Source organism: Heterocephalus glaber, unplaced genomic scaffold (assembly GCF_053883595.1).
Source record: "Heterocephalus glaber isolate CG9 unplaced genomic scaffold, H.glaber_assembly_v1.0 deba00001531, whole genome shotgun sequence".
Lineage (NCBI taxonomy): Eukaryota > Metazoa > Chordata > Mammalia > Rodentia > Bathyergidae > Heterocephalus > Heterocephalus glaber.
The window spans coordinates 20021150-20048462 of record NW_028258329.1 but is presented as its reverse complement, the minus strand read 5'-3'; the positions used below and the strand labels follow the sequence as shown (position 1 = coordinate 20048462).

The 27313-nt window shown below is 50.5% G+C and overlaps 2 protein-coding genes across 28 annotated transcripts in view; both read right to left on the bottom strand.

Annotated features, from left to right (window-relative positions):
• Pde8a (phosphodiesterase 8A) overlaps nt 1–1746 on the bottom strand; it is a 173297-nt gene extending 171551 nt beyond the window's left edge. Inside the window, exon 1 of one of the 2 annotated variants that reach the window (XM_004852844.4) lies at nt 1137–1746. In XM_004852844.4, the coding sequence (XP_004852901.1) occupies nt 1137–1313 (177 nt within the window). In that variant the 5' untranslated portion in view covers nt 1314–1746. The remainder of the gene's footprint in view (nt 1–1136) is intronic. The other variant, XM_004852843.4, reaches the window with a different exon arrangement.
• Nucleotides 1–27313, bottom strand: part of Slc28a1 (solute carrier family 28 member 1) — a 118017-nt gene that overhangs the window by 50694 nt on the left and 40010 nt on the right. For 8 of the 26 annotated variants that reach the window (XR_002397587.2, XR_015441815.1, XM_087188518.1 and 5 more), the window contains 4 exons: nt 27049–27246; nt 24742–24823; nt 24356–24454; nt 24172–24283 (listed from right to left, as the gene is read on the bottom strand). Coding sequence is in view for 10 of the 26 variants with exons in the window: in XM_087188518.1 (XP_087044644.1) it covers nt 24172–24283; nt 24356–24454; nt 24742–24823; nt 27049–27246 (491 nt within the window). In the remaining 16 variants the exon portion in view is untranslated. The other 18 variants (XM_004852834.3, XM_004852836.3, XR_015441814.1 and 15 more) reach the window with 17 other exon arrangements.

Sequence of the window (27313 nt, the reverse complement as noted above, 5' to 3'; positions counted from 1 at the left end):
AACTGCCACAGGTTTCTTCTATCTACAGAAGAAGAGCACCTTCTGATAACCAGAACAAAGTTGAATTTTCGCTTAGCATATGAGAGGGGTGGGGAAATCACTTTAGTTATGCAACACTGAAAAAAGACTTGTCCCTTTCTTACAGAAAAAGTATCATGATGACTGCTAGAAATTTAAGACTAAGTAGATGAAACTACACCCTTGCAAGTTGGGAGGTTTAGGAGTGCTCAGTAAGCAAGAAAATTTTTAGAAATTGCAAACAATTCTTAAAAAGTAGTAGGGCAAAGGATAATATTCAACTATCTGCACCCAAGCACACCAGAGTTTTGTTTTGTTTTCTACTTTACTAAGACAAACTAATGCATCAGTTCTGGCTCTAAATTCCAAATCAGAGAACTGGAAAGTTGCTGCTATGTGCCTTAGTACATTTTCTTTTGTTTTCTTTTTATCTTTCCTTCAAAAAAACAAAGCCTTTGCTAAGTTTAGCAGACCAAGCCTTAACAACTTTGACAAAACACAAGTCAAAGGAATAATTCGCAGAAGATATGGTGCTTTTTAAGAAAGTCACAAAATGTCCCAGTAAGACTGCTTAATAAAAGATTAACTTTGTTCTGCTGAATGCTTCAAACAATCGCGTAACGAGATAGCACTTTCTAATTACACTGCCTTTAAATACAATATATATGCTAATAAACGCGAACCTCCAACACAAGTGCAACAATGTAAAACTGATGTTCCAGATTACATTTTAATAGTCCTAAAGAAAATGAGAATCCATCACCGTAGGTGCAAAACTGACCAAGGGGAAAACAAAATGCAGGGGGAGGGGGGGTCGCGTACCGCACAGAGCCGGTCTCTCCCCTTTTCATTGCGCGGATGCACGAACTAAGTTCAACCCGGCTTAACATTTCAGGGACGCTTCGGGATGTCCTGGGGTCTCCCCACCCCAACACCCGCACTCGGGGAGGAAACAGTCCAGTGCCGAGCCGGGATCGGTGCCTGCCGGGCACGGACGCCGCAGCTCGCCCCGTCCTCCCGGCGGTCCAGTTCACCGCGGCAGGGACACCGGGGTCCCGCGGGGACTCCGCCCCGCCAAATGAGGGGAGCCCGCGGAGCCCGCCCCCCTCCCTTCTCACCTTCGTGGCGCCGCCGTCGCGAGGCTCCGGCTCTGCGGGGCCAGTGTTGCCGGGCCGGGGCAGGGCGCCGCCGGTCCTCGGGCCGGACGACCTCAGCGGCGCGTCCTGCGGCTCCTTCCTGCCGCCGCGCAGCCCCCCCGGGCCCTCACAGACGCGGGCGCTCGGGGCGCAGCCCATGGCGGACACGCTGGCGGACGGGCACGATCTTGTCAACGAGCCGCCCGCCGTGTCATCGTTCTGGGTCTCTTGGCAAGGAGCGCGGCCGCCCTTTTATCGAGGCGCGGGCGCGGCGGCGGCCGTGGGGAGGGGGCGCTGGGGCGGCGGGGGGCGCGCCCCTCCGCTCACGAACATGCCCTTCCTGAGGCGCGGGCCGCCGCCGCCTCCTCAACGGCTGCTAGCACGCTCGCCTCGGCCGGCCGCGCCGAGCTTCCGGGGAAGCCAGGGGAGGAGATCTGTGGGATGTGCGCTCGCCGCCCCGCCGCCCGCGAGGAAGTCCCGGGCCGAGCTGCAGCCCACACCGGCCGCCGTCAGCGCCGAGCGCCGCAGCCCGCGCAGACACCGCGCCGGAATGCAAAGGGCAGTCTTGGGCCGCGCCGTCGGGAGGCGCAGAAGCGACTCCGCTCCGCTCCAGCTCCATAATCCGGGCCGGGTCTTGCGGGCCGCGCTATCGGGAGGCGCAGAGACGGATCCACTCTGGCTCGAACTCCGCGCTCCGGGTTTTGCGGCCGCGGTCAGCTCAGCCCCGCCCCGCCCCGCCCCGTCCCCCCGCAGGAACTCCGGCTGCTACGCGCCTTTGAGAGGCTGCGGGCCGCCTCTCCCCCTGGGTTTGCGCGGCGGGACCACTGGACTCCGTGAGTGGGAGCGTACGCGCCACGCGCCGCTGCCAGGACACGGATTAGGGCTCGAGCTTGGCGTCACGAGTGCAACCTGCCCTCTGTGTCAGCTGAGGCCTGTGGGAGAACCCCTCCCCCCACCCCACGGTGGAGGTCGGGAGATGCTGGGTGCCGCGCTGCGCGTCCCAACTGGGGTTCGAGCGACAGCGGTTGGCCGGCGGCTCGCGGGCCCTCTCTCCCACCCGAGGCCGGCGTGACACCCGAGAACCCCGAGACTCCTTGCTCAGAGCTGGTGACCCGCCATACAGGGTCTGGCCGCTGAACACACACACACACACCCGCCTCCACAGCGAGCCCTGCTTGGGGTCCCCTCGCAGAGACCCCTCTTCCTCTCCCGCTGTCACGCCTTTCTCCGCGTGGTCCTGAGCGACCCAAGAGGCCGAGACGGAGGCTGTGCGGGCTGGGTCCCACTCCGCGCCAGGGGCGCCCTGCAAAAAGGCCGAGAGCAGCTCTCCTGTGCGCCCTCTTTACTGGCTACCGGCGCGTGGCTCCATTACCAAGTTAAAGCGCATTAGGCAACAGTGTTTCTGCCTTCCTGTCGTGTAAAAAGTACCACAGACAAGAGTAAGCTGTCTTGAAAAGCAAGAAAAGATTTTTAGTGTTTCCTGGCTTTGACCTGCAATTTTAGAAGGTAATTTTTCCAGGTAGAATCTGGTCCCTGTAGATACAGTAATTCGTGGAGAAAATGCAGGGCGCCACCAATGTGCCTTGAAGTCCATGACGCACGCTGTCACGCCCCACCCCGTCCACCGAGAAGTCCAGCCTTGACCGCTTGGCGCCGACCTTGTGGCTCCGAGTCCTGGCAGCTCCAAACCTCTCAGCCTTCCCCTTGTGGGTCTGTCCTCAAAAACCCTTGAATCTACACTGATGTGAGGTGAAGCTGGGGTGGGGATCCAACAATGACACCCTGCACACCCCCATACATACCTCGCTGTTTTGTGCCAGCTGGAGCTTGTCTCCTACCCTCTCTGTTCTGAGCTATATTGACTGGTTTCCAGCTCTTTGAAGGACCTGCGACTTGGATACTAATAAAGATGCAGAAGCAGACAGTGAAGGTAGTCATCTGCCTGCTTCTGGGGTCACAGCGAGCCCCTTCTCTTAGACCCTTTGACATCCCAGGAAGTCACAGCTCCAGCCACCTGACAGTAATCCCACCCCATCCTTCCCTAGTTATGACCTGCACCTAGAGTCCCCTAAACTCTTTACCCTCTTGAAACCAGAGTTTCCACAGGCCTTGGTGACCATGACTTCAAAAGGGTGCCACTGCAGAAGTAACCCGAACCTCCCCGGTAAGCGTCTCCCCACCAACTTCCCCCAGGCCCCCTGGGCCTGGTCAAGAAGCCCAACACTAGAAGGTATCCCAGGGCCCATGAGCCGTCCTGCTGGCCTGCTCCACCAGCAGCCCCAAGCAATTTCACGGGTGCCGAGACCCACCCCACCTCCAGAGTGTCTCTGCCCCGACAAGGACCAGACTTGAGGCAGCGGAACATCTATTTCAGTTCTTGTTCCCAGGACTCAGACAGGAAGGTCAGTGGGGCTGGGAAAGAACACAGACCAGAGGACCTAGGCCCAGTCTCCCTCCTGCACTTTGAAGCACTGCAGTTTTGGGAGCTACAGGTCATCTATTCGCAGGAGACTCCTGGCCACTTAGGGGCCCCTTCACTAGTTCATGGAAGGCATGAGGATGCCAGATCCCACACAGCTTTGCTCATCTAAGATCCAAACCACTGGTTTCCACACCTCTCCCACTCAAGCTGGCCCTTCCTAAGTCATTTGCCCCTCATGGCTTCATCAGCCACCTGTACCCAGCTCCCCCAACCCAGGCCTTGTCCTGCCTGACTGAACCAGACTACCACTGACTGGTGGAAAGACAGCTCTAATATCCTGAGGTTTGAATGCCCACCTTGCCCTGTCCTAGACCTCAGGCTTTTGATTTCATCTCTCTGAGCTGCTTTTCTCCATGGCCAATCTCAGATTAATCATATCTACCCGGCCCAGATTAAATGGGCTAACTGATATCAATGCCTAGAATAACCACTGAGCCCTGTGCCTTAGCTCCCTACCTCCGCTGAGCCAGTCCACTTGACTCCTTTAGTCCTGGCTCCAGACTGCTAAAAACTGTTGGGAGAAATGAAATTACCTCGAGGATTAACACCCCTGCTAATCTATGGCTTCCAAGTTCTTCAGATTTTTTCCCTAACGTTCAAAATTTTGTATAATGTGATTTAAATTTTTTCATTGCTTTTAAATTACATAATCTATAATTTACACATGCAGATGTGCTGAAACAATAGTAAGACATTCAAACTAGGCAGAGCTATATAAAGTGTGCAGAACCGAAGTCTTCTTTCCCCTCTTTCCACCTTCCTTCCCAACACAGAGGGAACTATTGTTACCCATTCAGACTGTAGGCTTCCAGTCATGGTTCAACACTAAATGTGTCATAAGCTCATGCACACACACAAGCACGACTACCACAGTATTACAGAGCTACAGGGAAGATCTTGGAATGTAAACTCCTTCAGGTGGCATTGCTCAATGTGCAGGTGTCTCACTCACCTTCCTCTCAGCTCCAGGAGATCAGAGAGCTCCTGCTACAGCTGAGAGACTGGGAAGAGGACTCCCTGGCCACCCGATCTGCCCTTAGATATAGGGCTCCAGCCAGCCACAGATGCAAGGCCTATCTTGGCCATCTTCTCCAGATTCACAGTCTTCCTTATCTTTATTTCTCTTGCTATTCCCAACTGTATAAAGTGGTTTTGAATGTTCGGGTCTCAGATAAGGGAGGGACCAAATGATCACCTTTAGGCCAAAACTGTAAAGAGGGAGCAGCGCCCCCTGGAGGTCAGAACCGTGGAGGAGGCTGACCCGAGCAGCATGCAACCAATACCTCCAGAGTTCAGGAGCCACCTGGATGTCCCTCCTCCGTTCCTGTGCCTCCCCCCTGCAAGTACTGGATGGAACACTCAGTGTGTGCCCCCATGGCCTCAGGGTCCTTGGCATCCAACAAAGCCCAAGGAAAGGATCTGTCCCCGTGCCCGCATTCCATGTCCTGCTTTGGGGCTCTACTCTTTCCTGCAAAGCAATTTAGTGAGAACTTGTTTTGTTTTTGTTTTTGTTTTTAAAGGTGGGGGAGCACTTGCCTGGCATGCACAAACCCCTGGGTTCAATCCCTAGAACCACACACACACACACACACACACACACACACACACACACACACAAAAGGGACTCTTCAAGTGGTGTGTAGAGGAGAAGGAGTATAACTATGTGGGAGTCCCAGGGTGGCCTCACTCAGCACCTGCTAGGAGCCTGGCCTCAGAGACCAGATCCTCAGGACACAGGCTGTGCAGGGGCGGGCAAGGCTCTGAGGTTGCATAGCTGAGTAGGCAGAGGCAAGACACTCTATCCTCCAGCTCTTGGTCTTCCCTGGGTGTCTCAGTCCTATCCCCTCCATTCTCAAAACTGCTGCACCTGTGGCTTTCACCCAAATGCCTCTTGAGGAGAAGTTTGGCTTTTGGGGGCTGGGACCCCTGCTGGCCACCCATCTGTGAGGGGACAAACGAAAGAGGGGTCCTGCGGCCTGGAGGATAGAAACTGTGTCAAGATAGCCCCGGGACAGGACCTGGGCTCCCAGCCAAGCACATGTTTTATTCTCATCACAGCACTGTGACGTGATTACTGTCCTCTTTCCCACACCACCCCTCACCCTGTTTGACAGAGAATACTGAGGTTTTGCACAACCAGAGACAGTGCAGGTGTTTAATAAAGCTCAATACCCTTCCCTCACAAGGACCCCTAAAAATAGAAGCACGCTTCTTTAATGCGAGGAAGGCCATGGATTTCAGGCTAGGAGCCCTCAAGATATCTAATAGGGCAGTGCTAGAGTCTCAATGCCACGCACAAAACCCTTCCCTGGAGCACAGCTAATGGACCATTGCCACTGTCACCTCACAGTGTCTGGGTGTTTCAGGAAGTCCAAGGAGACATGACTCCATGCTAGAATAGGGGTGGGAGCACTGGAGATGACATTTGTCATTGGGAGCAGGTGACATTGCTTTTTGGCCAAGATTCGGGACAATCAACTTAGAAGTTAAGATGAAAGATTCAGAGTAAAGTGTTGGCATTGCTACTGCATACTAGAAATAACAAATTGGAAAATACAGTGGGAAAGGTCATGGGAAGTGGACCTCTATGTGGAACCCAGGTCTCCCCAGGCCTCACCACATGGGGCATATTCTGTATGTGGCTGGCTCTTCCTATCCCCTAACCTGGGCCTCCAACTCCCTGAAACCTTCAGCCAGGCCCTTCTGGGGGTGTCTGAGGAGAGGCAGTGAGATTCCCCACATTATCCTATGCTGTGGCCCAAGTCAGGTCAGTCCCAAGGCCCTGACTTGGTGATAGGAAAGGTCCTGAAGCTGCTCTGGTTCAGGGCACAAATGGAGGAAGTACACTTCTGGTGCCCAGCTGTGACTCAGTTTACCCAGGCTCTGGAGGTCCCAGACAAGCCAGGACAGGTGGCTTCCTACACCGACTTTGTACCCCCTGCCCCCACACACATGCCAAAGCCCACTTTGTCTCCTAGCCCTGGTGTTCTGTGGCTTGTAGAGTTTAGGCCTGGGCAAGGGGCCCTTGCAGCTCTGTTCATGGACTTCCTCCTGGGGACTGAGACTCATGCCCACACCACGGCAGGACAGAGAGGTGCCAGAGCTAGGCTGCCTTTTGTGTTTTCCTTCTCACACAAGACACACGCTTCTTCCCACCACCCCACCACAGCTCAGGTACACCCACAGCTCACACTACCCAGGAGCATCTGTGCCTGAATCTCCCTACAGCCCTGTGAGGTTGCTGTTTCCATCCTTGCTCCATCGGAGAGGGAATAGAGATTCAGAGAAGTTAAAGAACTTCTCCTCAGTCACACAGCCCATAGCAGAAGCAAGCTGCCAACAGTGGCCTCTCTGACACCAAAGCCCAACATGTCTACACTGTGCAAGAGCTTCTGTGAAAATAAACTCCAGAAATAATAAGTTAAACACGGGAGACAGGAGCCCAACATCTCAGAAAGTGAAACATGATACAGCCCAGAGAAACTGCAGGCTGCTTCATTCCCAGGATAGGTGGGAGGCAAAATGCAAAGCAGCATGCCCATTCCCAAAAGTATCGGGGCTTTTGAAATGTCAGCCGCAATATTCATGAATCACTCTCTTTAAAGCTCTTAATCCAAACAGCCCTCCCCTTCCCTCGCTCCTCTCCTGATTCATCAAGAGTCCTCTCTGGTGGCCTGAATCAGTTGTCCCAAGTTAGACTTAGGCCTGCCAGGCTCCGTGGGAAAACTGTCATTCTCTTCTCAGGAAAGGTGTATGCTGTGCAAGTGTCTCCAAACCTGCTCGTAGGAGAGGGAAAACTTGTCACTCTGGTGACAGCACAGCTGAAAAGTCAAGGAATGGGCTGGGCCGAGTCACAGACAGGGTCCCAGAATCATCTCTTCATGTTGGGCTTTTCATTGAGTGCCTGTGACATGTGACACTAATGACCACAGAACAGCCCCTGCCTTCTTGTGGGAGGCAGTCATCGTCTAACCTTGCTGAAGGTACCCAGCTATGATAGGAATGTCCCTGCAAGCTGGTGAGGATGGTGACATAGGAGAACCTTTGTGTGGACAGGGATAATCGAAGTATACAGTGAAGGTTTAAATTTTTTTAAAAATTATTATGGTAAAAGGCATTGCCATGAATTCCACTCTCTTCAGACACACTTCTCCCATCATTCTTGCCACTTTCTGAAGCAGCTCTGAAAGTCCTCTTTCCTGAGTATCTTTAAGAGATGTAATAAAAAATGTAGTGAATGCTGCTGCCCAGTGCTATCCAACAGAAAGGCAGACTCATAAAAACATGATAGGAGCCGGGGATTTAGCTCAGTAGTTCCAGCGCCTGCCTCAAAAGTGCAAGGTCCTGAGTTCGATCCCCGGTACCAAAACAAAAAACAAAAAACATGATGCTGTGTCCTCAGCCATCTTATTCACTGGATCTGGTACCTTATTCACTGGATCTTAGGGGTCTTCCCCAAGTCAAAATGACCATGAAAACAAAATTTTTTGAATCAATTCAGGGCTTTAAGGCAGCCAAAACAATGAATCTAGACACTCACGAAAGAGTACTTCCAGAGCTGCTTCAGAAAATGGCAAGAATGATGGGATGTGTATTCAAAGTGAGGAGGAAGGTTTTGAGAGGGATTCACAGCAATATGTCTTTTAATGTAATAAATTTTTAAAAAATTTAAACACATGTTGTGTTTTTCAGTCACACCTCTTACACTACAGGAAACAACCCTGTCTTGAACAGGGAATGAGTGAGCATCCAGACACTTCCCTGCACAGGGGCCTTCAATTCCACCCTTCCTTCTCATACATAGTATCTGATTGTCCTCTGGAACCACAGTCACCCCTAGAATCAGCTCGAGTTATTTGGGTGGGATATGTAGTGTGTGCCACCTCCCTGGCCACAGCAACTGGTTGTGATGCGCACTTGAGCCAATCCAGAATTAATGAGAAATGATGCCATTGGCTGAATCCCTGATCGAGACACACTTGAAGTTAGTTAGAACTACGCTTGGAGTTTTCAGGAAGGAAGGAAGGAAAGAAGAAAGGACAGAAGGAAAGGATAGATGGATGGATCTGCTTGGATTGGCTGGGTGGAAAAGCAATGCCTGGAGCTATTTCAGTCATCTGCCACCATGAGAGGAGTCGCTGACACCTGAGGATGGTGGAGCAGAAAGATGGGAAGAACGCATGCCCTTTTGTGCCGAGTGCAATCACAGATCTGCTAGATTAGCCAACTCTGGAGCCCCTAGCATCTGAACTCAAGGCACAGTGTCACACGGTTTTGTTGTTTAAGTTTTCAGGTGGGTTCCTCTGTCACCTGCAGCAGAGCTTTCTGCTTCACATGAGACCTCCAGACACACTGCTCAGTCCTTAGATCTGACATGGAGTGATTCAGATTGTTCTCCTTCAGAGAACACAGCTGGGGCTTAAGAAGGGATTGTCAGAGGCCACACTGTACATTTGCGGCAGAGCCAGGCCCCCAGTCTGCTGCATTCTCCCTTTCCACCACTTTGCCCAAGCCTTTACTACCATGCTGGAGAATCCTGCTAAATAGATGGTATTTCTATCAAATGCATCACTTGCTTGTGCACCTGCTACTTCCCTGAGTTGCAGGCAACAACAGAATTGAAGGAATGTGTTCCTGGATAATCCCCTCTGCAGTCTGCCCCCTGCTGGAGCCCTGGGGGCCCTGCAGGTCACAGAAGTCTGGGTGGGGGCAGGTGACAATGACCATGAGTGGCAACAACCAGGCACCAGCTTCTGTGACTGCCTCATTGCAGCTGAAGCAGGTCAGCAGAGAAAGGGGATGTAGAAGAGAGCACTCTGTGGATCCTGATTTCCCCCCAGCTTTTGTTAGGAGACCATACTGTGAAATCAGCGTGCTCTGGCTCAGGTTCACAGACATTGTCCTAGTTGCCAGCCAGCCAAGCTGAAGCATCTGGACATCTCCACTGGGATTTGCCCAACCCCAAGGTCAAGCAAGGAACCTAAGGAAGGTGAGAGAGGAGAGGGACTCAGTCTCCCTGCAGGGGCTCAGCCACAGCAGGCTGGAGAACCTGGCTGAACCAGGCATGACATTCCTGCAAGCACGTTCCTTCCTTTCTACATAATTTTAACTAAGCACACAAGTATCTATGCATGTGAAGGTTGGGCTTCCTTACTCTCACAGTGCTTATTTTTTTTTGGTACTGAGGATCAAACTTGGGTCCTTGCGTTTGCGAAGCAGGCAGTGGAACCACTGAGCTAAATCCCCGGCCCTCACAGTGCTTATTTTTGAGCCTGCTGCAGAAAAAGAAACTGAGGCATGACCAGGAAGTGACAGAGATGGGATACCAAGCCCTCTTTTGGAAGGTTGAGCCTCTGCTTACCTAGAGGTGCTTCAGAATCCCCCAGGGCTATGCCACCTACCCTGTGGCCCTGCGCGTTCCTGAGCACAGGGCTCAGCACTGTCAGGGAAAGCCTGCCTGTCAAGCCACTAGGACTCCATCCTCCTTCAGCTCAGCCTCTCACAGGGTCCCGGCCCTTGCCACGTGCCTCCTCCCCGACCGGCAGCCTGCGCTGACTCACCTAGCCATCCCAGCTGAGCCTGAGGCTGGTGTTTCCAGAAACCAAGATGCTTTGTTAGAGACACCGGGCACCTGAGGCCCTGATGCAACCCACCCAGGTTTCATAGGGAACCCTCCCAACGCCTACCTAGACAAATCCCCAGAGCCTCAGGTGTCATACATCGTCTGGTGCCAGGTCCCCTGGGGTTTAGGCTTATGCAGCTTCTAGGATTGAAGTCCTCTCTCCTCTTCCTCTTTTTTCTTTCTTTCCTCCCCGCCATCCCTTTTTTTTCTCATGGTAGCAGGGATTGAACTGAGCTACATCCCCAGCCCATTTTATTTTTTATTTTGAGACAGTAGCTTGCTAAATTGCCCAGGCTGGGCTCAAATGTGGGATCCTCTTGCCTCAGCCTCCCAGAATGCCACAATTATAGGCCTGTGCCACCTCACCCAGCTAACTTCTTTTTGGTCTGAATACTTTTTGGACTGAATTTTGTGCAGTTCACATGTAAATGACCAAGAAGTGGCTCAAGTGATAAGAGGGAACATCAGAGTCCTCCCCAGTCCTTTAAGAACCACTGGCTTTCAAATTAGTTTTTGGGCCAGGCGTGGTGGCACATGCCTGTAATCCCAGCACTCAGGAGGCTAAGGCAGGAGGATTGCTGCAACTTTGAGGCCAGCCTGGGCTACACAGTGATGGTTCAGCCTTTGGCCAGGTGGAGTGGAAAGCTTACTATCCCATTACATGCCTCTGTGGAAAATGTGTCACCTTTCCAGACTAACACCCCTCCCCCAAGAGCCCGGTGACACCAGGACAAAGCCGAGCTCCGGGCTGCCAGCCTGGGCTTCTGTCTCTGCACCAGTCAGGACTGGGGCAGTCACTTGTGCCAGAAACCACCATCTAACAACCTTCAACAACACAGAATTTTGTTTTTTCAGTCCTGGGGATCAAACCCAGGCTTCCACACATGCTAGGCAAATGCTCTACCACTCAGCTATTTTTTGTCTTGTTTTGAGACAAGGTCTTGGTAAGTTGCCCAGGCTGGCCTTGAACTTGGGATCCTTCTGCCTCCTGAGTAACTGGATCACAGGTCCTGCTGCTGTTAATTTCACACACTTCCTGACTCTCTCATCTGGTGACCTTATCCGGCCACCTGACATCTTCCTGGAGTTCCAGGGCCACCTCAGCCCACCACTGTGCCCTTGTCATGGGACACTGTGGGGACAGACAAGCTCAGAGCTTTAGCAGCTCACAACTGTCAAGTGTTACTTCTCACTCACAGTCAGAGTCAGTTGGGGTTGATGTGGCTCTGCCCCACACTGTGTCTACCTCCTGGGATCCAGGCGGAAAGGCAGCCCCTTTCCAGCCGTGCTGGTCTTTAGGCCAACTGGTGTGATGGTTCAGAGCTCGGCTTTACACTCAGCTGGGCCTGCTCAAAACCCTGCAGTATCAGAGCTCATGCTTATAACAGCCCTGTGAGTTAGAAGAAGGTGCAGTCTTCTCATTTTCTGAGGAGAAATTCGAGGCTCAGAGAGGTTAATTATCTTGCCCAAATAACCTCAGGAATGTGAACTACAACTCACCAATAGCTCTGTCTGGCTACCAACCCCACACCCTCATTCACTCTGTTATTCTGTCCCTCAAGGAAGACCCTGGGTCTTCCCATTAAACACGTGTATTTAGCACTGTTTCCTCTCAAAACTACACTAAAAAATCAAGAAAATTATGAACCAAAACAAAGAGAATTAGAGCAGCAACATTGATAAGTGACCATAACAAAGTTTAGGAAGGTGACATGCAGCAGAGCTGAGAAAGCAGGACCCAGAAGCTCAGGAATTGGAGTAAATGTGGGGGTACAGGTGTGGTAGTCTACACCTATAATCCTGCCACACTGCGGGGCCCAGGCAGGAGGATCTCAAGTTCAAGCGCAGCCTGGACAATTTATCAACTTAGCAAGACACTGTCTCAAAATAAAAAGTAAAAAAAGCTTGGGAATGTTGCTCAGTTAGAAGGTCCTGTGTTCAATCCCCACTACTGGAAAAGAAGGAAGGATTGAGTTTGAAGGGGAGTGTTCGGGTTGGGAAAGGAATTGCTAAAACGTGTTTTGGTCACTGTCGCTGCTGTCATAAACCTGAGTCCTGTTTCACTGAAGAAATGACATGTAATAGTACTTTGATTTCAACGAAAAGCAAAAAGTAAGCAGGGAGCAGGAAGTGGGGGCTCTCCATGGGCCCCAACCCCTTTACTGAGCTCAGAGGGGAGTGCCGGGTCCTCAGCCTGGGACAGGGACGGGGTGGGGGGAGGGGAGGACATTTTTCTTGGTGGCCTGAGCCTGGAGAGCCTGGAGAGCCTGGTGCCCAACCAGGTGCAGGGCGGGGCGGGGCGGGGCGGGACGGGACGAAAGGACAGTGCGCCCCCTCGTGGAGGCGCGGAGATTGCAGCACACATGGGAGGGACCTTCCTGCCGGTTTGGGGCTGGGCTAGCACCGTTTTGCTACTTTATAGATACACTACAGTCCTGAGTTTCCTCTTCCCACTGCAGAGGCTCCATAGCCAAGCACCTTTGGTTTCCATTCTGGGCTGTTCTGGTCATGTGATGCTGTGTGATAAAGCATCCTAAGCGCAGATGCCGAACAATCAAGTCACTATGCTCAGGGATTCTGTGCCTGGGGACTGAGGTGAGCACAGTGGGGATGTTTGTCTCCCTCTTGCCATATCTGAGGCCACATCTGCGGTCTTCTGCAAGTGTCCTCACACCTATCTTGCACCTGGGCTGGGTGGCGGGGAGGCAGGACTTGGCAGGGACCTTGGGCCCGTGTCTACCTGCTGCCTTTCTGTGTGGCCAGGGCTTCTGCAGCGTGGCAGCCTCGGGTTAAAGTCAAACAGCACTGGACTCAGCCTGGCTCAGCCATGGAGGTGGGTGGGTGCTTAAGCAACAAGTCCCTCCTCTGCAGCTCAGCATCCATCTGCCTCTTGGTGTGTCTGTTTGCTAATGTTGTTTTGTTTGTTTTGAGACAGGGTCTGGCTATGTACCCCAGGCTGGCCTCAAACTTATGGCTAGCCTCCTGTCTCAGCTTCCCAAGTGCTAGGATTACAGGGGTGCATCACCAACATGCACAGCTGGCTGTTGGTTCGTTTTTAAAGAGTACTCAGGTAGCTGGTGCACAGGACGTGTCCCACAGGAAACATTCAGAAATCACTTTCCCTAAATGATTTCAAAAGTGACACTTGCATGGTTTCTACTATCTTAGACTCTTAAAGATTGTAAGTCTTTATAGATAAATGGAAAGAATGGTGGCCTTTCTTTGGGGATCAACACCCCATTCTTTTGGGGAACTGCTCTGACCCGGGTGTCCAAATAGGAACTGCTGGCTCCTACTTCCTGCTTCCCAGCGAGCCCAGCTGCTCTGGTCCCCACATCCCCTTTCCACAGCTGGCCTGAAGGAGGGCACCACTTTCACATTCAAAGAGCCCTGCTCCTACCCCTCAGCTAACTGTCAGGGAAGCAGACTAACAAGTGAGTCTTATTTCTGATGGCCATGGTCCCAGCTGAAGAGAAATCCCGTTCTATAAAAAGAGGTCACCCATGGGCCAGGGATTTAGCTCAGTGGTTCCGCCGCCTGCCTTGCAAGCGCAAGGACCAGAGTTCGATCCCCGGTACCAAAAAAAAAAAAAAGAAGTCACCTTGCAGAGAGACACAAATGTGAAGCAAGCAGAGACCGGAAAGCAGACGGAGTCTGGGAGTCACCAAGCTCCTGAGTCCCCTGTTCTCCCGGGAGCCTCCATCCAGGATCCTCCCCCTCAGCTATTGGATTTCTTTTCTGTCATTTGCAACCAAAAGAATCCTAATAAATACACCACCAGATTTAGGGTAAAGTGTTCATAAACTCCAGGATTTTCACTGTTGTAAAGGAGCTGATGAATTACTGAGACATTTTGAAAGTGATAAAACCCACCAGCTTGTTGAGATCCACAAAGAGCTTCCTGAAATTCACTACAGCTTCTGGCTGCCAGGATGATTTACTGAATGACCACTCTCAGCCACAGTGTACACACCTGAACCATCCACACCCATACCGTCCACACTGAAGTCTTTCTCACCTCTGGCTTCTGTTCCTACTCCCAGGCCACACTCTGGCTCCTAGCAGCTGACACTGACTTAATACCAAGCTCCAGGCACAAACAAAGGAGATGAGAGATTAGAGATCTTTGCCCTTTGGACACTGCCCAAGAAAAGATCCCTTGAAAGTGCGTGCTTTGATACAGTTTATTTCTCCTTTAATTGAGGCATTGGCTTTGAAAAAAAAGTTTGACCAAGCTGGGGATTTAGCTCAGCAGCACTGTGCCTGCCTTGCAAGTGCAAGGTCCTGAGTTCGATCCCTGGTACCAAAAAAAAAAAAAAAAAGTTTGACCAGAATATAAAGAAGTGCTTCCTGTAAAAGTCAAAAAGAATCTAAGGGAGAGAGGAAATTTCAAGGGATAAAAGCAAATTTTCATTTATAAAATGAGTTTCCTAGTTGAGCATGGGAGTGCATGCCTATGATCCCAGCACTGGAGAGGCTGAGGCAGGAGGATTTTGAGCTACCTTGGGCGATTTAGAGAGTTTGCAAGACTCTTGTTTTAAAATTTAAAAAATTTAAAAATAAAAAGGGCTGATAATGTAGTTCAGTGGTAGAGCCTCTAGGTTTTATCCCCAGCATTAAAAAAAAACAACAAAACAAAACAAAACTGAATTCTTCATCTGCAGATGACTTTTACTTTTTCTGGAAAAAGAAAAATAGAAGTTTTGCTGGGGAAACATGTCCTTTATCCATGGGGCCCAGTGGCAAAAGCTTCTCATGGTTCCACACCCACAGTCACTCGGGCCCATGGGGGTCACAGGCCTCGATCTGCGGGTGACATCTGGCTTCTGTGTTGGTGAGGAATAAGGGCCCCACCTTGGAAGAAGATGAAAGGTGCGATGTGGACAGAACTCAGTGATGTGACCTGCGTGGGACTGGACACCCGCTCCTAAAGGGTGAGCATAATTTGTAAGGCTGGGCAGGGAGGAGGAGCCAGCTAGGAGCTGAGAGGGAAGGCTCTGTTCAGGGGCCAAAGTTGTCCCAGAGAACCTGATTTGATTGGTGAGATGCCCAGGCTCATGCACTAAGCTACATACCCAACACTTTTTAGTAATTATTATTTTGTGGCAGGATCTCACTGAGTTGCCTAGGGTGGGCTTGAACTTGGGATCCTCCTGCCTCAGTCTTCCAGAGTTGCAGGATTACAGGAGTATGCCACAAAGCCACACCTATGTTCCTTAAGTCCTGGTGGGCAGTGGGAATGTACTTCAGATTTGAACTTTTCAGAGGGAATGGGCCACCTAGGGGTTTGATGGGATATTCCAACCCCACATTGCCAGAAAACCAGTGGCGCAGGAGTGCTAGGCATCTGGTTACTAATATCTCATTTCTCATTTGTTCATGGGGAATCCCACAGGAAAGAGACAAGCCTGCTTCTTCTTAGCATTTGTCTGGTTCTCCCTGTCTATTGGCAGCATGCTTGCAATGGCGATTCCCAATAATGACCCAAATGAGACAGGGATCAATGCCTCTGTTGTCATGGCAGCCGAGCACAGCAAAGGCACTGGGTGGCTCCATGCCTAGGATGTTGCCTTTGGCTTCCTGGTCCCAGGGGGTTCACCTTCCCATCTGCCTTCCACCTGGAAGGCTTTGTTCCATAACAAAGATGTGACAATGAGCCCCTTCATCTGAGACAGGGGTCGGCAAACTCCAGTCATGACTGGCTACCTGCTTCTGGAAACACACCTTTACTGGAACCCAGCTTCTCTCATTTAAGTTTTTATTGTCTGTGGCCTCTTTCAAACTACAAGGGCAGGGCTGGGGATTTAGCTCAGTGGTTTCACCGCCTGCTGCGCAAGCGCAAAGACCCGAGTTCGATCCCCGGTACCAACAAAAAAAAAGAACAAACTACAAGGGCAGAGTTCAGTAGCTGCAACAGAGATAACATGACCCACAAAACCTAAAGTATTTACTATCTGAAACTTTAAGGAAAAATCTGCCCACCTTCCTCTTTTTAAAAAAATTCTTGTTAGTACATATTTGCTGTACATGGTGATCACATGCCTCATGGGGAGTTGGTACATGTACATAAGACATTTCGTTTCCTTTTTTCATCCCTTTCTCCTTCCCTCCCTTGGTCTCCCTTTCCATTTGAAAAAGATCTATCTCCCTGTTTCCTATTATCTATCTTTCATTTTGCTCTTTATTTATATTTTGCTTTTCTCATATAAGAGAAACCATGAGATTGTTAAGCTTGGGTGTCTGGTTTATTTCACTTAACATTATGGTCTCAAAGAGCATCCATTTTCCTACAAATGACCAAGTTTACCCTTCTTTATGGCAGAACAGGACTCCACTGTGTACAAATACCACATTGTGTTTATCCATTCATCTGTTCATGGGCATATGGGCTGCTTCCAACATTTAACTATTATGAACTGCACTGCTATAAACATGAGTGTGCATGTATCATCATATGACGATTTTAACTCTTTTGGGAAGTTACATAGAAGGGGAATAGCTGGGTCAAATGGAATTTCTAGTTTTAATTTCTTGAGGACTCTTCATACTGATTTCCGTAGTGGTTGTACTAGTTCACATCCTCACCGACAATGTAAAAGGGTCCCTTTTTCCCGGAAGGCTCACCAGCATCTGTTATTTGATTTCTTGATGGTAGCCATTCTTTCTGGAGTAAGATGGAATCTCAGTGTTGTTTTAATTTGCATTTCTCAAATGGCTAGAGACGTTGAATGGTGTTTTTCACATATTTATTTGCCCATCCCTCTCTCCTAAGGGCACAATGCAGAGGCTGCCTGCTTGACTTCTGCTCACCGTTTTGGCCAGAACTTAGTCACATGGCTGTCTAGCTGCAAGGAAGGCTGGGAAATGTTGTCTTTATCCCAAGAGGTCATGTGCCCAGCTGGAGTATTTATTAGTTATTACTAAAGGCAAAAAGGGGGACAATGATACTGAACAATTAGCTGTGTTCTATGCTGGGTCAGTGTCCTGCAGCCAGACTGTGGTGCCTTTATTTTAAAATTCTGAGCTTGTGAGCAAGGTTCCTGCTATTCACATATAGCACTGTTGATTTCTTGTCACCTCTGCCTTTCCTTCCTCACTGGAATATTTTGCTAGGGCAGAGCCAGAGTTTCATTCAACAGTGGACTTTCCTTTCAGAGTCTCTTTTCTGAAAGCCTTTATCCACTGCATTGGATAAGTGCCCGGCATGCTGGCCTCCCCTTCACCCCTAGTCACACAGTCTCTCTCAGCATGGCTCCTCCTGCCTCACCATTCCACATCTTGGCAGAAGCTGGTCCAAAGCAGCAATTCCCTCCCACTGCTGGGACTGGAAAGTGACCTCCAGGGAGGTTTGGACCTGCCTGCCACCCTTGATGTAGGCAGGTAGGATGTCCCAATGGATGAGGTCCTACCCACCCAGTTCCTGGTGTTCCCCATCTCCACGCCCCTTTGTGATCTGGGCCAGAACTCTCTCTTCTTCTCTCCCACAGTGACAGTTCCTCCTCGAGTTTCACGCACAAGTCCAAGCCCTCAGGTTTGAGGTTCAAGAAGAACCAGTGGGCTTCTTCACACTCTTTCTTCCTCACAAGTTGGCCTTCTTGGTGCCCCCTCCTGAGGCCATATCTTGCCTTTTGTTCCATCACATCATCTTGGTTCCACCCATGAGAGCATATTTACCACACCATGTTCTGGCTGTTTCTTGGACTTACTCATGACTCATGCACTGTCTGCATATGAATGCAGAACAATTGCAACCAGGTCTGGGGCAAATTCTGAACCCCTGCTGTGTGTTGCAGGATGAACAACTGTCCCTGGCTCAGAGAAGGGACACCTGGCTGGTTGCCATCTTCAAATAGTTAAAGAGCTGCTGAGTGGAAAGGGACTAGAATATTCCTGTAAGATATCTATAATATCTGACTTTTTAAACAGTATCAAGTATTCTTTGGTAAGTAGGAAAAAAGAACAACAAAGTAAAGGCATAAGATGAGATTTCTGAGGGGCCCAGAATGGCAAAATTACTCTTTTTTTTTGCTACTGGGGATTGAACTCAGGACCGTGGACTTGCCAGGCAGGCTCTGTGCCACTCAGCTAAATCCCCAGCCCCAAAATGAAGTGCTTTTTGATGCAAATTTTTAAAAAGAATTCTAAAAAGCAGAACTCTCTAATAAAGTTGATTGTACAGAGAGGAAGTAAGGGTCTTAACTTTGATGGAATTTAAGCAAATAATAAACGACTACTTTCCCCAAGCAAAATGAGGGGAAGTTTAATAAAGTGGCTATCCTAGGCAATGTCCTTTTGATTACAAAGAGGAACCTTCCAAATTAGCTCAGGTTAAAGGAGATTTCTGGAAATAAGTCAATTCTCATCAAATCCAAAGCAAAGCTGGACAACTGGCCTGCAGGAAGGGTGGGCATGAGATCAGCTCTCAGATGGCCTCAGTGTGGTGACTCAGTTCTCAGCTCTGTTTCTGGGTTTTATAATTCATATTCTTTCTCAGGAATCTGAGAGGCCACTGGCAAGAATATGGACTTGGCCTTGCCCTGGTTCAATCAATGAATCACTCTTAGGAGTCTCATGATTCAAACATAAAATGTGGTGACAGACACTGTCCATGCCGTGGGTGTAACATTCTCAGAAAGGCTGGCGGGGGGCGGTGGCCACCCTCCAAATGATAATTATGGTCCTGTCCAAACTCAGGTCTCACTGATTCTGAATCAGAAGTCCTTTCAAGCACATGATGTTCTTTGGAAAGAGATCAGGACTCATCAATATTCAGCCAAAGGCAGAGGGACAGCAGAGGTGAGATCCAGGCCCGGAGAAGAAGGGGCTGGAAGATGGCCAACTCCTCAGCCTTGGTGCCCTCCTGCTGATTGCACATAGTCCAGGCCAGTGCTATTCGGGGGTGGATTACAGGGCTTTTTCCCTGTGCAATTTTCAAAATAAATTTTAAAATTTTAGAACAGATAAGATTTACAGAAAGATTGTATAAATAATACCAAATTCCCATATAGTCCACAGCTAGTTTGCTCTATTATTAATGTCTTATATCACTGTGTCCTGCAGTCTGAATGTCTATTCCCATCCCCCAAACTCCTATGTTAAAATCCTAACCTCAAGGAGCAGGTATTTGGAAGGTGATCTGAAGGTGATTTGGTCCTAAGGGCAGATGCCTCATGGATGGGATTAGTGTCCTCATGGAAAAGGGAGCACATTCTCTCCTTCTGCCAGATGAGAGGACCCACCAACGTGACCATCCACAAGGAAGGGGCCCCACAGAGTCTGCCAGCACCTTGACTGTAGACATCTCAGGCTCCAGGACTGTGAGAAAAACATTTCCGTTGTTTGTAAGCTGCCCTGTGTATGATATTTCATTATAGCAGCTCAAACAGACTAAGACACTATATAGTACCTTGTTTTGATGAATGAATGAATGAATGAATGCATGAATATCAGCATGACATTAACTGAGCTCCATATTTTATTTGGATTTTGTTAGTTTTTCTCTAATGTCCTTTTTCTGTTCCAGGATCCCATTTAAGATACCTATTTTGGTCACCTAGGGTTGCTAGAATAATTGTCCATAAACTCGGTGGCTTAAAAGAACAGAGTTTTTTATACACAGTTCTGGAGGCCGAAAGTCTGAAATCTACAGGGCAGACCAACCTAACCTCTGACCACCCTAAGGGGAAATTTCCTGATGAAGTCACTCACAGAGTCACAGGGCTGAAAGCACACTGCCAGACTCCCCCAGGACTTAATTTAAAATAATAAGTAAAACTTAAACATTGATTATAACTACACTAAATACCAAAGAATGCAGAATCTATACATTTCTAAGAAAAATTTGTTTATATAAAAATATGCAACATTCCTTTTTGATGCTAGGGATGGAACTCAAGGACTCAACCACTGAGCTACAACCTTGGCCTTTAAAAAAATTTTTTTTAAATTTTGAAACAGGGTCTCAGTAAGTTGCCCCAGCTAGCCTCAAACTTGGAATCCTCCCACCTCAGCTTCGGATCACAGTTGTGTGTGCCACCATGTCCTGCTATGATGTGTATTTATTATAAATAAAAATGGCTTTTTTATTATTAAATTGGGCTTTAGAAGAACAAAAAGATTCTATCATTATCCTGTAGGCAACCCAACACTGTATTCTGTGTTAAAACAGATAATGCTTTAACTATATTTTGTGAAATCCTACTCTGGGATTGTTCTAACTTTGAAATATGCAAACAGCCTCCAAAAAATGCCATCAGAGGGCCACCACTGGACACTTGAGAACCCCTTCTGGGGACCTAGTCCCCCCCCCCCAGGTCTGCTCACTGCATGTGGCTCTGGGGCCCATCCCTTCCCAGTCTCTTCTCTTAGGAAGATTCCAGTCCTTTAGCTCCTTATAGTAAGTAGGCTCATGGTTGTTCCCCTGTGCCTGGGTCAGGCAGAGCCTGGCACACAGTAGGTGCAATGGACCAGATAAGGTTCCCAAATTCTGGAACCCCAGGCCCTCAAGCAATGGGGTCTGGAGATGGAGCCTTTGGGAGGTAATTAGGTCAGGTTGAGGTCATGAGGGCGAGGGTTCTGTCTTAGCCAGTTCAGATTTTACAACAAAATACCACAATCTGAGCAGCTTATAAGCAAGAGGGACTTATCTCCAGGTTCTGGGGCCGGAAGTCCAAGGTCAGGTAGCACCATGGCTAGATTCTGGTCAGGAACCTCTTCCGGCTTTCAGATGGCAACTCCTCACCCTCACTGCTCATGGTAGAAGGGGGTGGGAGCTCCTTGGGGCCTCCTTTATGAGGGCACCAGTCCATTCTCAAGGGCTCCACCCTCTGACTTAATCATCTCCCAGACATCCCACCTCTTAACACAGTTTCAACAGAGGAATCTGGGGAGACATAGTACATAACACATTCTATTGTAAAATAGACAACTCACACATATAGACCCCATTCTTCGTGGTGCTTCCACCTCCTTTAATTTCTAGAGTTGTTGACAAGAATGCCAGACCCTCCCAGGCAAGCAAGGTAATATCAGTGGCAGTTTGGGTCTATTTCTTGGCACAGGAATAGCAAATATTTTCTTTTTTCCTGAAAAGACAACTTAAGCCACTTGGCGATGGACTGCTCCAGCACCAGGGTGACACAGAGGAGTGCTGCGATTGATTAGTTGATTGATTGATTGATTGATTGTGACACATGCACATCTGGCATGAGCATCAGTGCCTCCTCTAAGGAGTGCACATCTGCAGCTCCCTGATTCCTGAGAGTACAAGAGAAAGGAGTGCAGTGGGTGGTGGAGAGGGGAAATCTGCTGTGCCAGGACTAAGGAGACTTAACTCTGCCTGTTTCCCAGGTCAGAACTGCAATTGAGGTCTGCATGCTGGGGACTCTGAGAGATGCTGCAGTTCAGTTCCACAGACACTCGGCCCCTTTCATGGGTCCAGCACTGTGCTAGGTACTGCGTGGAGGGGGGAGCAGAAGTATCTTGAGCCTTGTATCCAGGGGCTCAAGTCTTCCACATGAGGAATGAGCAGGGAGCCTGGGGGGCAGGCAGGGTGCCCTTGCATAGCAGCAAAGTGCCAGGTAGGATATGTAGCTCTGGTGTTTATAGTTTAACACAGGTAGTCCAGGAGAATGGAAGACGCACCCAGAAGTTACGAAGGCAAATTGTACAGTTTTATTCTTAGCGGGTCAGTCTGGGACTTCTCCACAAAGAGACTGACCCCCCTTAGGGCTTGAGCAGGACAGGTTGTACTCTCGGGAGGGGGCGGGCTTGCAGGAGCTGAGCACTTTGCATTGGTTACACAGAGCACAAGTCATCTGGGCCCAGCAAATTCACCGGTTATCAGATATTACAGATAGCAAGCTGAGTGCACAGAGGCACATCTCATTTACATTTGGCGGGGAGATAGAAGTGATAAAACTGAGAACAAAGAAAATTCCTGAGATGCTTGAGAGGAAGTGTCTGGCAAGTTGAGGGAATGGGCGAAAACTTTTCCACCAGTAAGTTTGGCTTTAACTGCAGAGAAACATGTTCCCGGTTCACTTGGAATGTCTGTGGCCCAGGGGGTGGTGCCAAGGCCAACAGGCAGGCAGGGAAGGGTGGGGAGGCCCTGGACTGCCTGGGGGAGGGGAGCAGGGTACAGGGCAAGGGCCTGGCCAGGTGTATGAGAGTCAGGCCAAGGCTTAGGGTTAGGAACTCAGGCTACAGGGACAAGGCCAGTGCCCACTGGAGGCAGAGTACAGGCAGAGCGGAAGTGGGACCTGCTGCTGCCCAGGGCCCCAGGTTCCCTTCGCATGGGAAGGAACTCAGAGGTGGCAGGTGGGGTGAAGGTGCAGGTACTTGAGGCCCACGGAGACAGAGTGCACAGAGTCACCTCAGCCGGAGCTGCTGGGAAAATGAGCACCAGGACAGGAGCAGCACAGGTGGGGAGACCAAGAGGGTGAGCTGAGAAAACTCCAGAAACAAAGGCAGGGGAAGGATGTGGGGAGAGAAGACCAGAAAGGGGGCCAGGTCACCTCCTATACTCACAGCCCCACGTGGAGGGAAACACCACAGACTGGAACTGGGCACCCTGGATTCAAATCCTGCCTCTTCCTCTTTCTAGCTGTGTTACTTTGGCCAAATTTTTGACCCTCCTGGGCTTCTGATTCCTCAACTAAAGATAGCAACAGTGCCGACCTCAAAGAACTGAAGTGTGAGGGTTGAGTTAAAGCATAACAAACCAAGATGGGGCTCTGTGAATATCTGTTAGTATCACAACTGTGTAAGGGAGCTGGGACATTAAGCAGCATTTCCTCAATGATATTCCACGACACCTTCAACTAAGAGAGCAAAATAACATGGGAAAGCACATCGTACCATATTCACATCAAGCACAGACAAGTCCACAGTAAAAAACAAAAAGAAACTAAGGTCGAGTGTGGCAGTGTACACCTGTAATCCCAGCAGGAGGCTGAGGCAGGAGGATCACTGCGGGCTGCATAGTGAGTTCAAGGCCAGCCTGAACGACATAGCAAGACCCTGTCTCAAAAAACAAAACAAAACCAAAAACAAACTAGGCTAGGGATGCAGTTCAGTGGTGGAGCACTGGGTTTGAACTCCAGAAAAGAAAAGGAAAGGAAACCTTAACAATGTCTACCTTTACGGGGGTCACCCTTTTCCAAAGCACCTGTGCTGTGGAACCCTCTGGATACCTCACACAGGGTGTTCCACGAGACACCAGTTTGGGACGTGTTGGGGGGCAGAAGAGGGTGTCTCTGGGTGGAGGACAGGGTCTCCAGGAGCAGCCTGTAATGGGTAAAGCCACCAAGTCCAGGGCTTGGGCAGGGAGGAGACTGAACCCGAAGAAGGGAGGAGACTTCAGGCGGGACACCCATGACATGAGAGAAGGCACAGAGAAACCCAGGACAGGGACAGAGGGACCCTCAGAATTCATGTTTGGGGAGAGTGGAAATGGGGGTGCAGGGAGGGCTGGGGTCCTTCCTTTACTTAACCCCTGACTTACGGTGCTCTTTGTCCCTTCCCAGCTGTGGCACTGGGGAGGCCCAGGCCCTGGGACTTGCTGAGTGGCCTGGAGAGGGAAGCTGAGGACAGATGTTCTGTGGGGAGAAGTGAAGGCGCCCTGCACCTGCTAGGCACAGATGGTGTGGTTGTAAAACCGACAGCAGTTTTCCCTCAAGGCTAGGCTCAACTCTGGGCTGGTGCTGAAAAAACAGAGGCCGTGGTGAGCTCCAGGCTGCCCCTGCTGGCCAAGCACAGGCTGTGCAGGCCTGGGAGAGCCACTTGGCGTCTCTGGTCCACCCCTCCTCCCCAGATTGGATCCTTACACCTTTGCCTCCTCCTGCCCTTGCCACACTAGCTGCAGCTGGAATGTTTCCACCCGCACCCCCGTACCCAGGCACGTGGCCCCATACCTCTGGAAGGCTCTGCGACAGCACTGGTACACTTCAAAGCTGCTGCTGCTGAGCGTGTGATTCAGGAGGCCCCCGCACCCGGACTTGGGGCCCCTGGGTACATAGAGGATGCCTGTGGAGGACAGCAGCTGCAGGCGGTGTCCTGGGGCCACCTGGACTCAGGGACTACCAGGCCCACCCTCACCTGCCACACAGGCGTTGACGAGGGACACACAGGCGCCAGTGAAGAGTGCCCGCAGCACAAGCCTGGCGAAGTCACTTCTCCGATGGGGGACCAGGGAGGCTGCAAGACACAACAGAGCTCAGGGCCAGCGCAGTGCAGCTTCCGACCACACAGGGCGGCTCTGCTCCCGACTCTGTCTCCTCTGTGTGGCCCAAGGTGGGTGTCACGCCTGACTGCCAGCCGACCTGCCTTTACCCACGTCCCCACTCCCGCTCTGCTCCGATTCCATCCCCCCTTCCCACTTTCGCCCTAGGCGGGTACAAGCTCAGAAGCTCCCTGGAGCAGGGGGCCCACCATCCGGCAAGTGCAGATTCCCACTGCCTGACCCTGACACACACAGGACTCACTCAGGCCGCCCAGCATGATGCCGATGGAGCTGACATTGGCAAATCCACAGAGGGCAAACGTGGTGAGGGTTTCTGCTCGGACCTGAGGATACAGGCTGTGGCAAGGAGGGGCTCCCGGGTGGACTGGGCCCCAGACCACCCAGCTCCACCTCAGTCTCACCCCTTCCCTGTGCCCTTGACCTCCAAGCCTCTGCATCCTTTCCCGGCCATGCTCTCCGGCTCTAAATTGGCTCCAACTTCACCCCCTGGGAACACAGCTGCCCTTTGCCACCTGCCTTTTAACTCCTTCACCCCGCCCAGCCTTTGGGGTGTGATGCAGGCTGGCTCAGCCTCACTGTGGTCCTGCTCAGCCTATGGAGGGAACACTGGGGAAGCAGCCCCTTCCCCACAGTGTAGTGTGCTGCTCTAGCCGCAGTGAATGCCCTCGGGCTGAGCCTGCTGAGCTGCAGCAGTGGGAGGAGTGAGGACCTTGGGGCTCAATCAGCTGATCTGCCAGGCTCATCCCACCTACAAGGGTGATCGAAATACACAGTGAAGTCTACAGCCATACCACCCTGAACACGCCTGATCTCGTCTGATCTCAGAAGCTAGGGAGGGTCAGGCCTGGTTAGTACTTGGATGGGACATACACAGTGAAGGGTTACATTTTAAAAATGTATTATAGCAGGGCCGGGGATTTAGCTCAGTGGTTCTGCTGCCTGGCTTGAAAGCACAAGGTCCTAAGTTTGATCCCCAGTACCAAAAAAAAAAAAAAAAAAAAAGTATTGACAGCAAAAAAAGAAAAAAGTATTACAGCAAAAGACACACTGCCATTAATCCCCTCTAAATCCTCCCCCTTGCTTTGAATACACTTATCCCATAGGTCCTGCCACCTTCTCAAGCAGTTCTGGAAGTCCTCTTTTGTGAGCGTCTTTATAAGTTGTAATAAAAACCCTGTGACTGCTGCTGCCAAGTGCCGTAACAGACAGGCAGCTCATAAAAATGTCCCGGTCCACCCTCACCCACCTCACTCACCAAATCTGGCACCGTGTGACTTCTGTTTCTTCCCCAAAGTCAAAATGAGCATGAAAGGTAATTCCCAAATCAATTCAGGTCATTGAAGCAGCCGGGATAGTGCAACTCAGGAAAGAGGACTTCCGGAGCTGCTTCAGAAAGTGGCAAGATGATGGGATGAGTGTGGCTGAAGCAAGAGGGTGTGTTTGGAGGGGATTCATGGCAATGTGTCTCTTACCACAATGCATTTTTAACATTTGAACATTCACCTTAGTTTCTCATCACCTCACATGTGGCTGACTTCAGCAAGTCAATAATCTTGTGATGCATGGGAAATGCCAGGCCTGGAGCAGGTGATTAAGCAAGGTGGTTTTTCCCCCATTTTGATCTGAACAGTTGTTTAATATCCTGGGAAGAAGTTTTAAGAGCCCAAATGGAGCAATTTGAAAAGAAATAATTGGCTCAGATCTGTACCTCCACCCATATATAAAATTAATTCTAGATCATTAAAACGTGGTAAGCCTAAAATGATAGAAAACAGGATAGCAATAATTCTGGTTACAAGGTAGCATGGTGGCACTCATTTGGGAAAGGAACAAACAGGCTGAGAGTGGTCAAATGACTGAGAAAGTTCACAGCAGGCAGTGGTTATGACAGAGTTTGAACTCAGTTCTGTCTGACTCCCAAGCCCAGGGTCTTAACTACTTCATTACACTGTTTCATGAAATTAATACTTCTCAAATAATTTTCTAAGTACAGAAATAATAGAAGAAATCACAAAGGAAAAGATTCCGTGTAAAATCTGTGTTAAAAAACAAATCAGTGGGCCAGGGATTTAGCTCAGTGGTTCTGCCACCTGCCTTGCAAGCAAAAGGTCCTGAGTTCGATCCCTGGTACAAAAACAAACAACAAACAAATCACTATGCACAAAATGGGGGTGGGGGCTAGGAAAAATATACAGAGAGCACCCAGTGGTACAGTCTCCTTGCCCCCTCGGCCTTGATGATCACTGGACACACACTGTCTCCTTGGGGTGCCTGTGGCACATGCTACACCCATGCCCTACAGAAGAAGCAGGAGCAGCAGCTGGGCTGAGGCCACAGCCACTGTGGCCCATGGATAACGGGGTCACAGGGATTTCAAACAAGAGGCCCCAGGGAGATGGTAGCAGGGTCCAAGGCTGCCCTGTGTCCCCAGATGATACAGTCTTGGACCAGTTCATTCCAGCCAGGCCTGGGGAGCCAGGAAAGCAGCTGCCAGAGCCCTCAGGAGGAGCAGTGTTACCCAGCTGCCTGGAGGGGATGCGACACTCACCGAGATCCACTGCTTCCTGGCACCAACCCACTCCTCAGCCCCGGCCAGGCGACGCCGCTTGTACTCGGAAAGCCCCTGGTAGGCCACGAATTCGTTCAGGAAGAGCTTGGTCCCCAGCAGCTCGGCCACCACCGGGCAGTCCTCCCAGGGCACACCCATCAAGAAGGCCACTGGCCGAAGGACATAGGAGCAGATGAGCTAGGACACAGGGCGGGAGGAGAGCTGGTACTGTGGCAGGTGGGGCTTGCTGGGTCTCCAGCTTGCC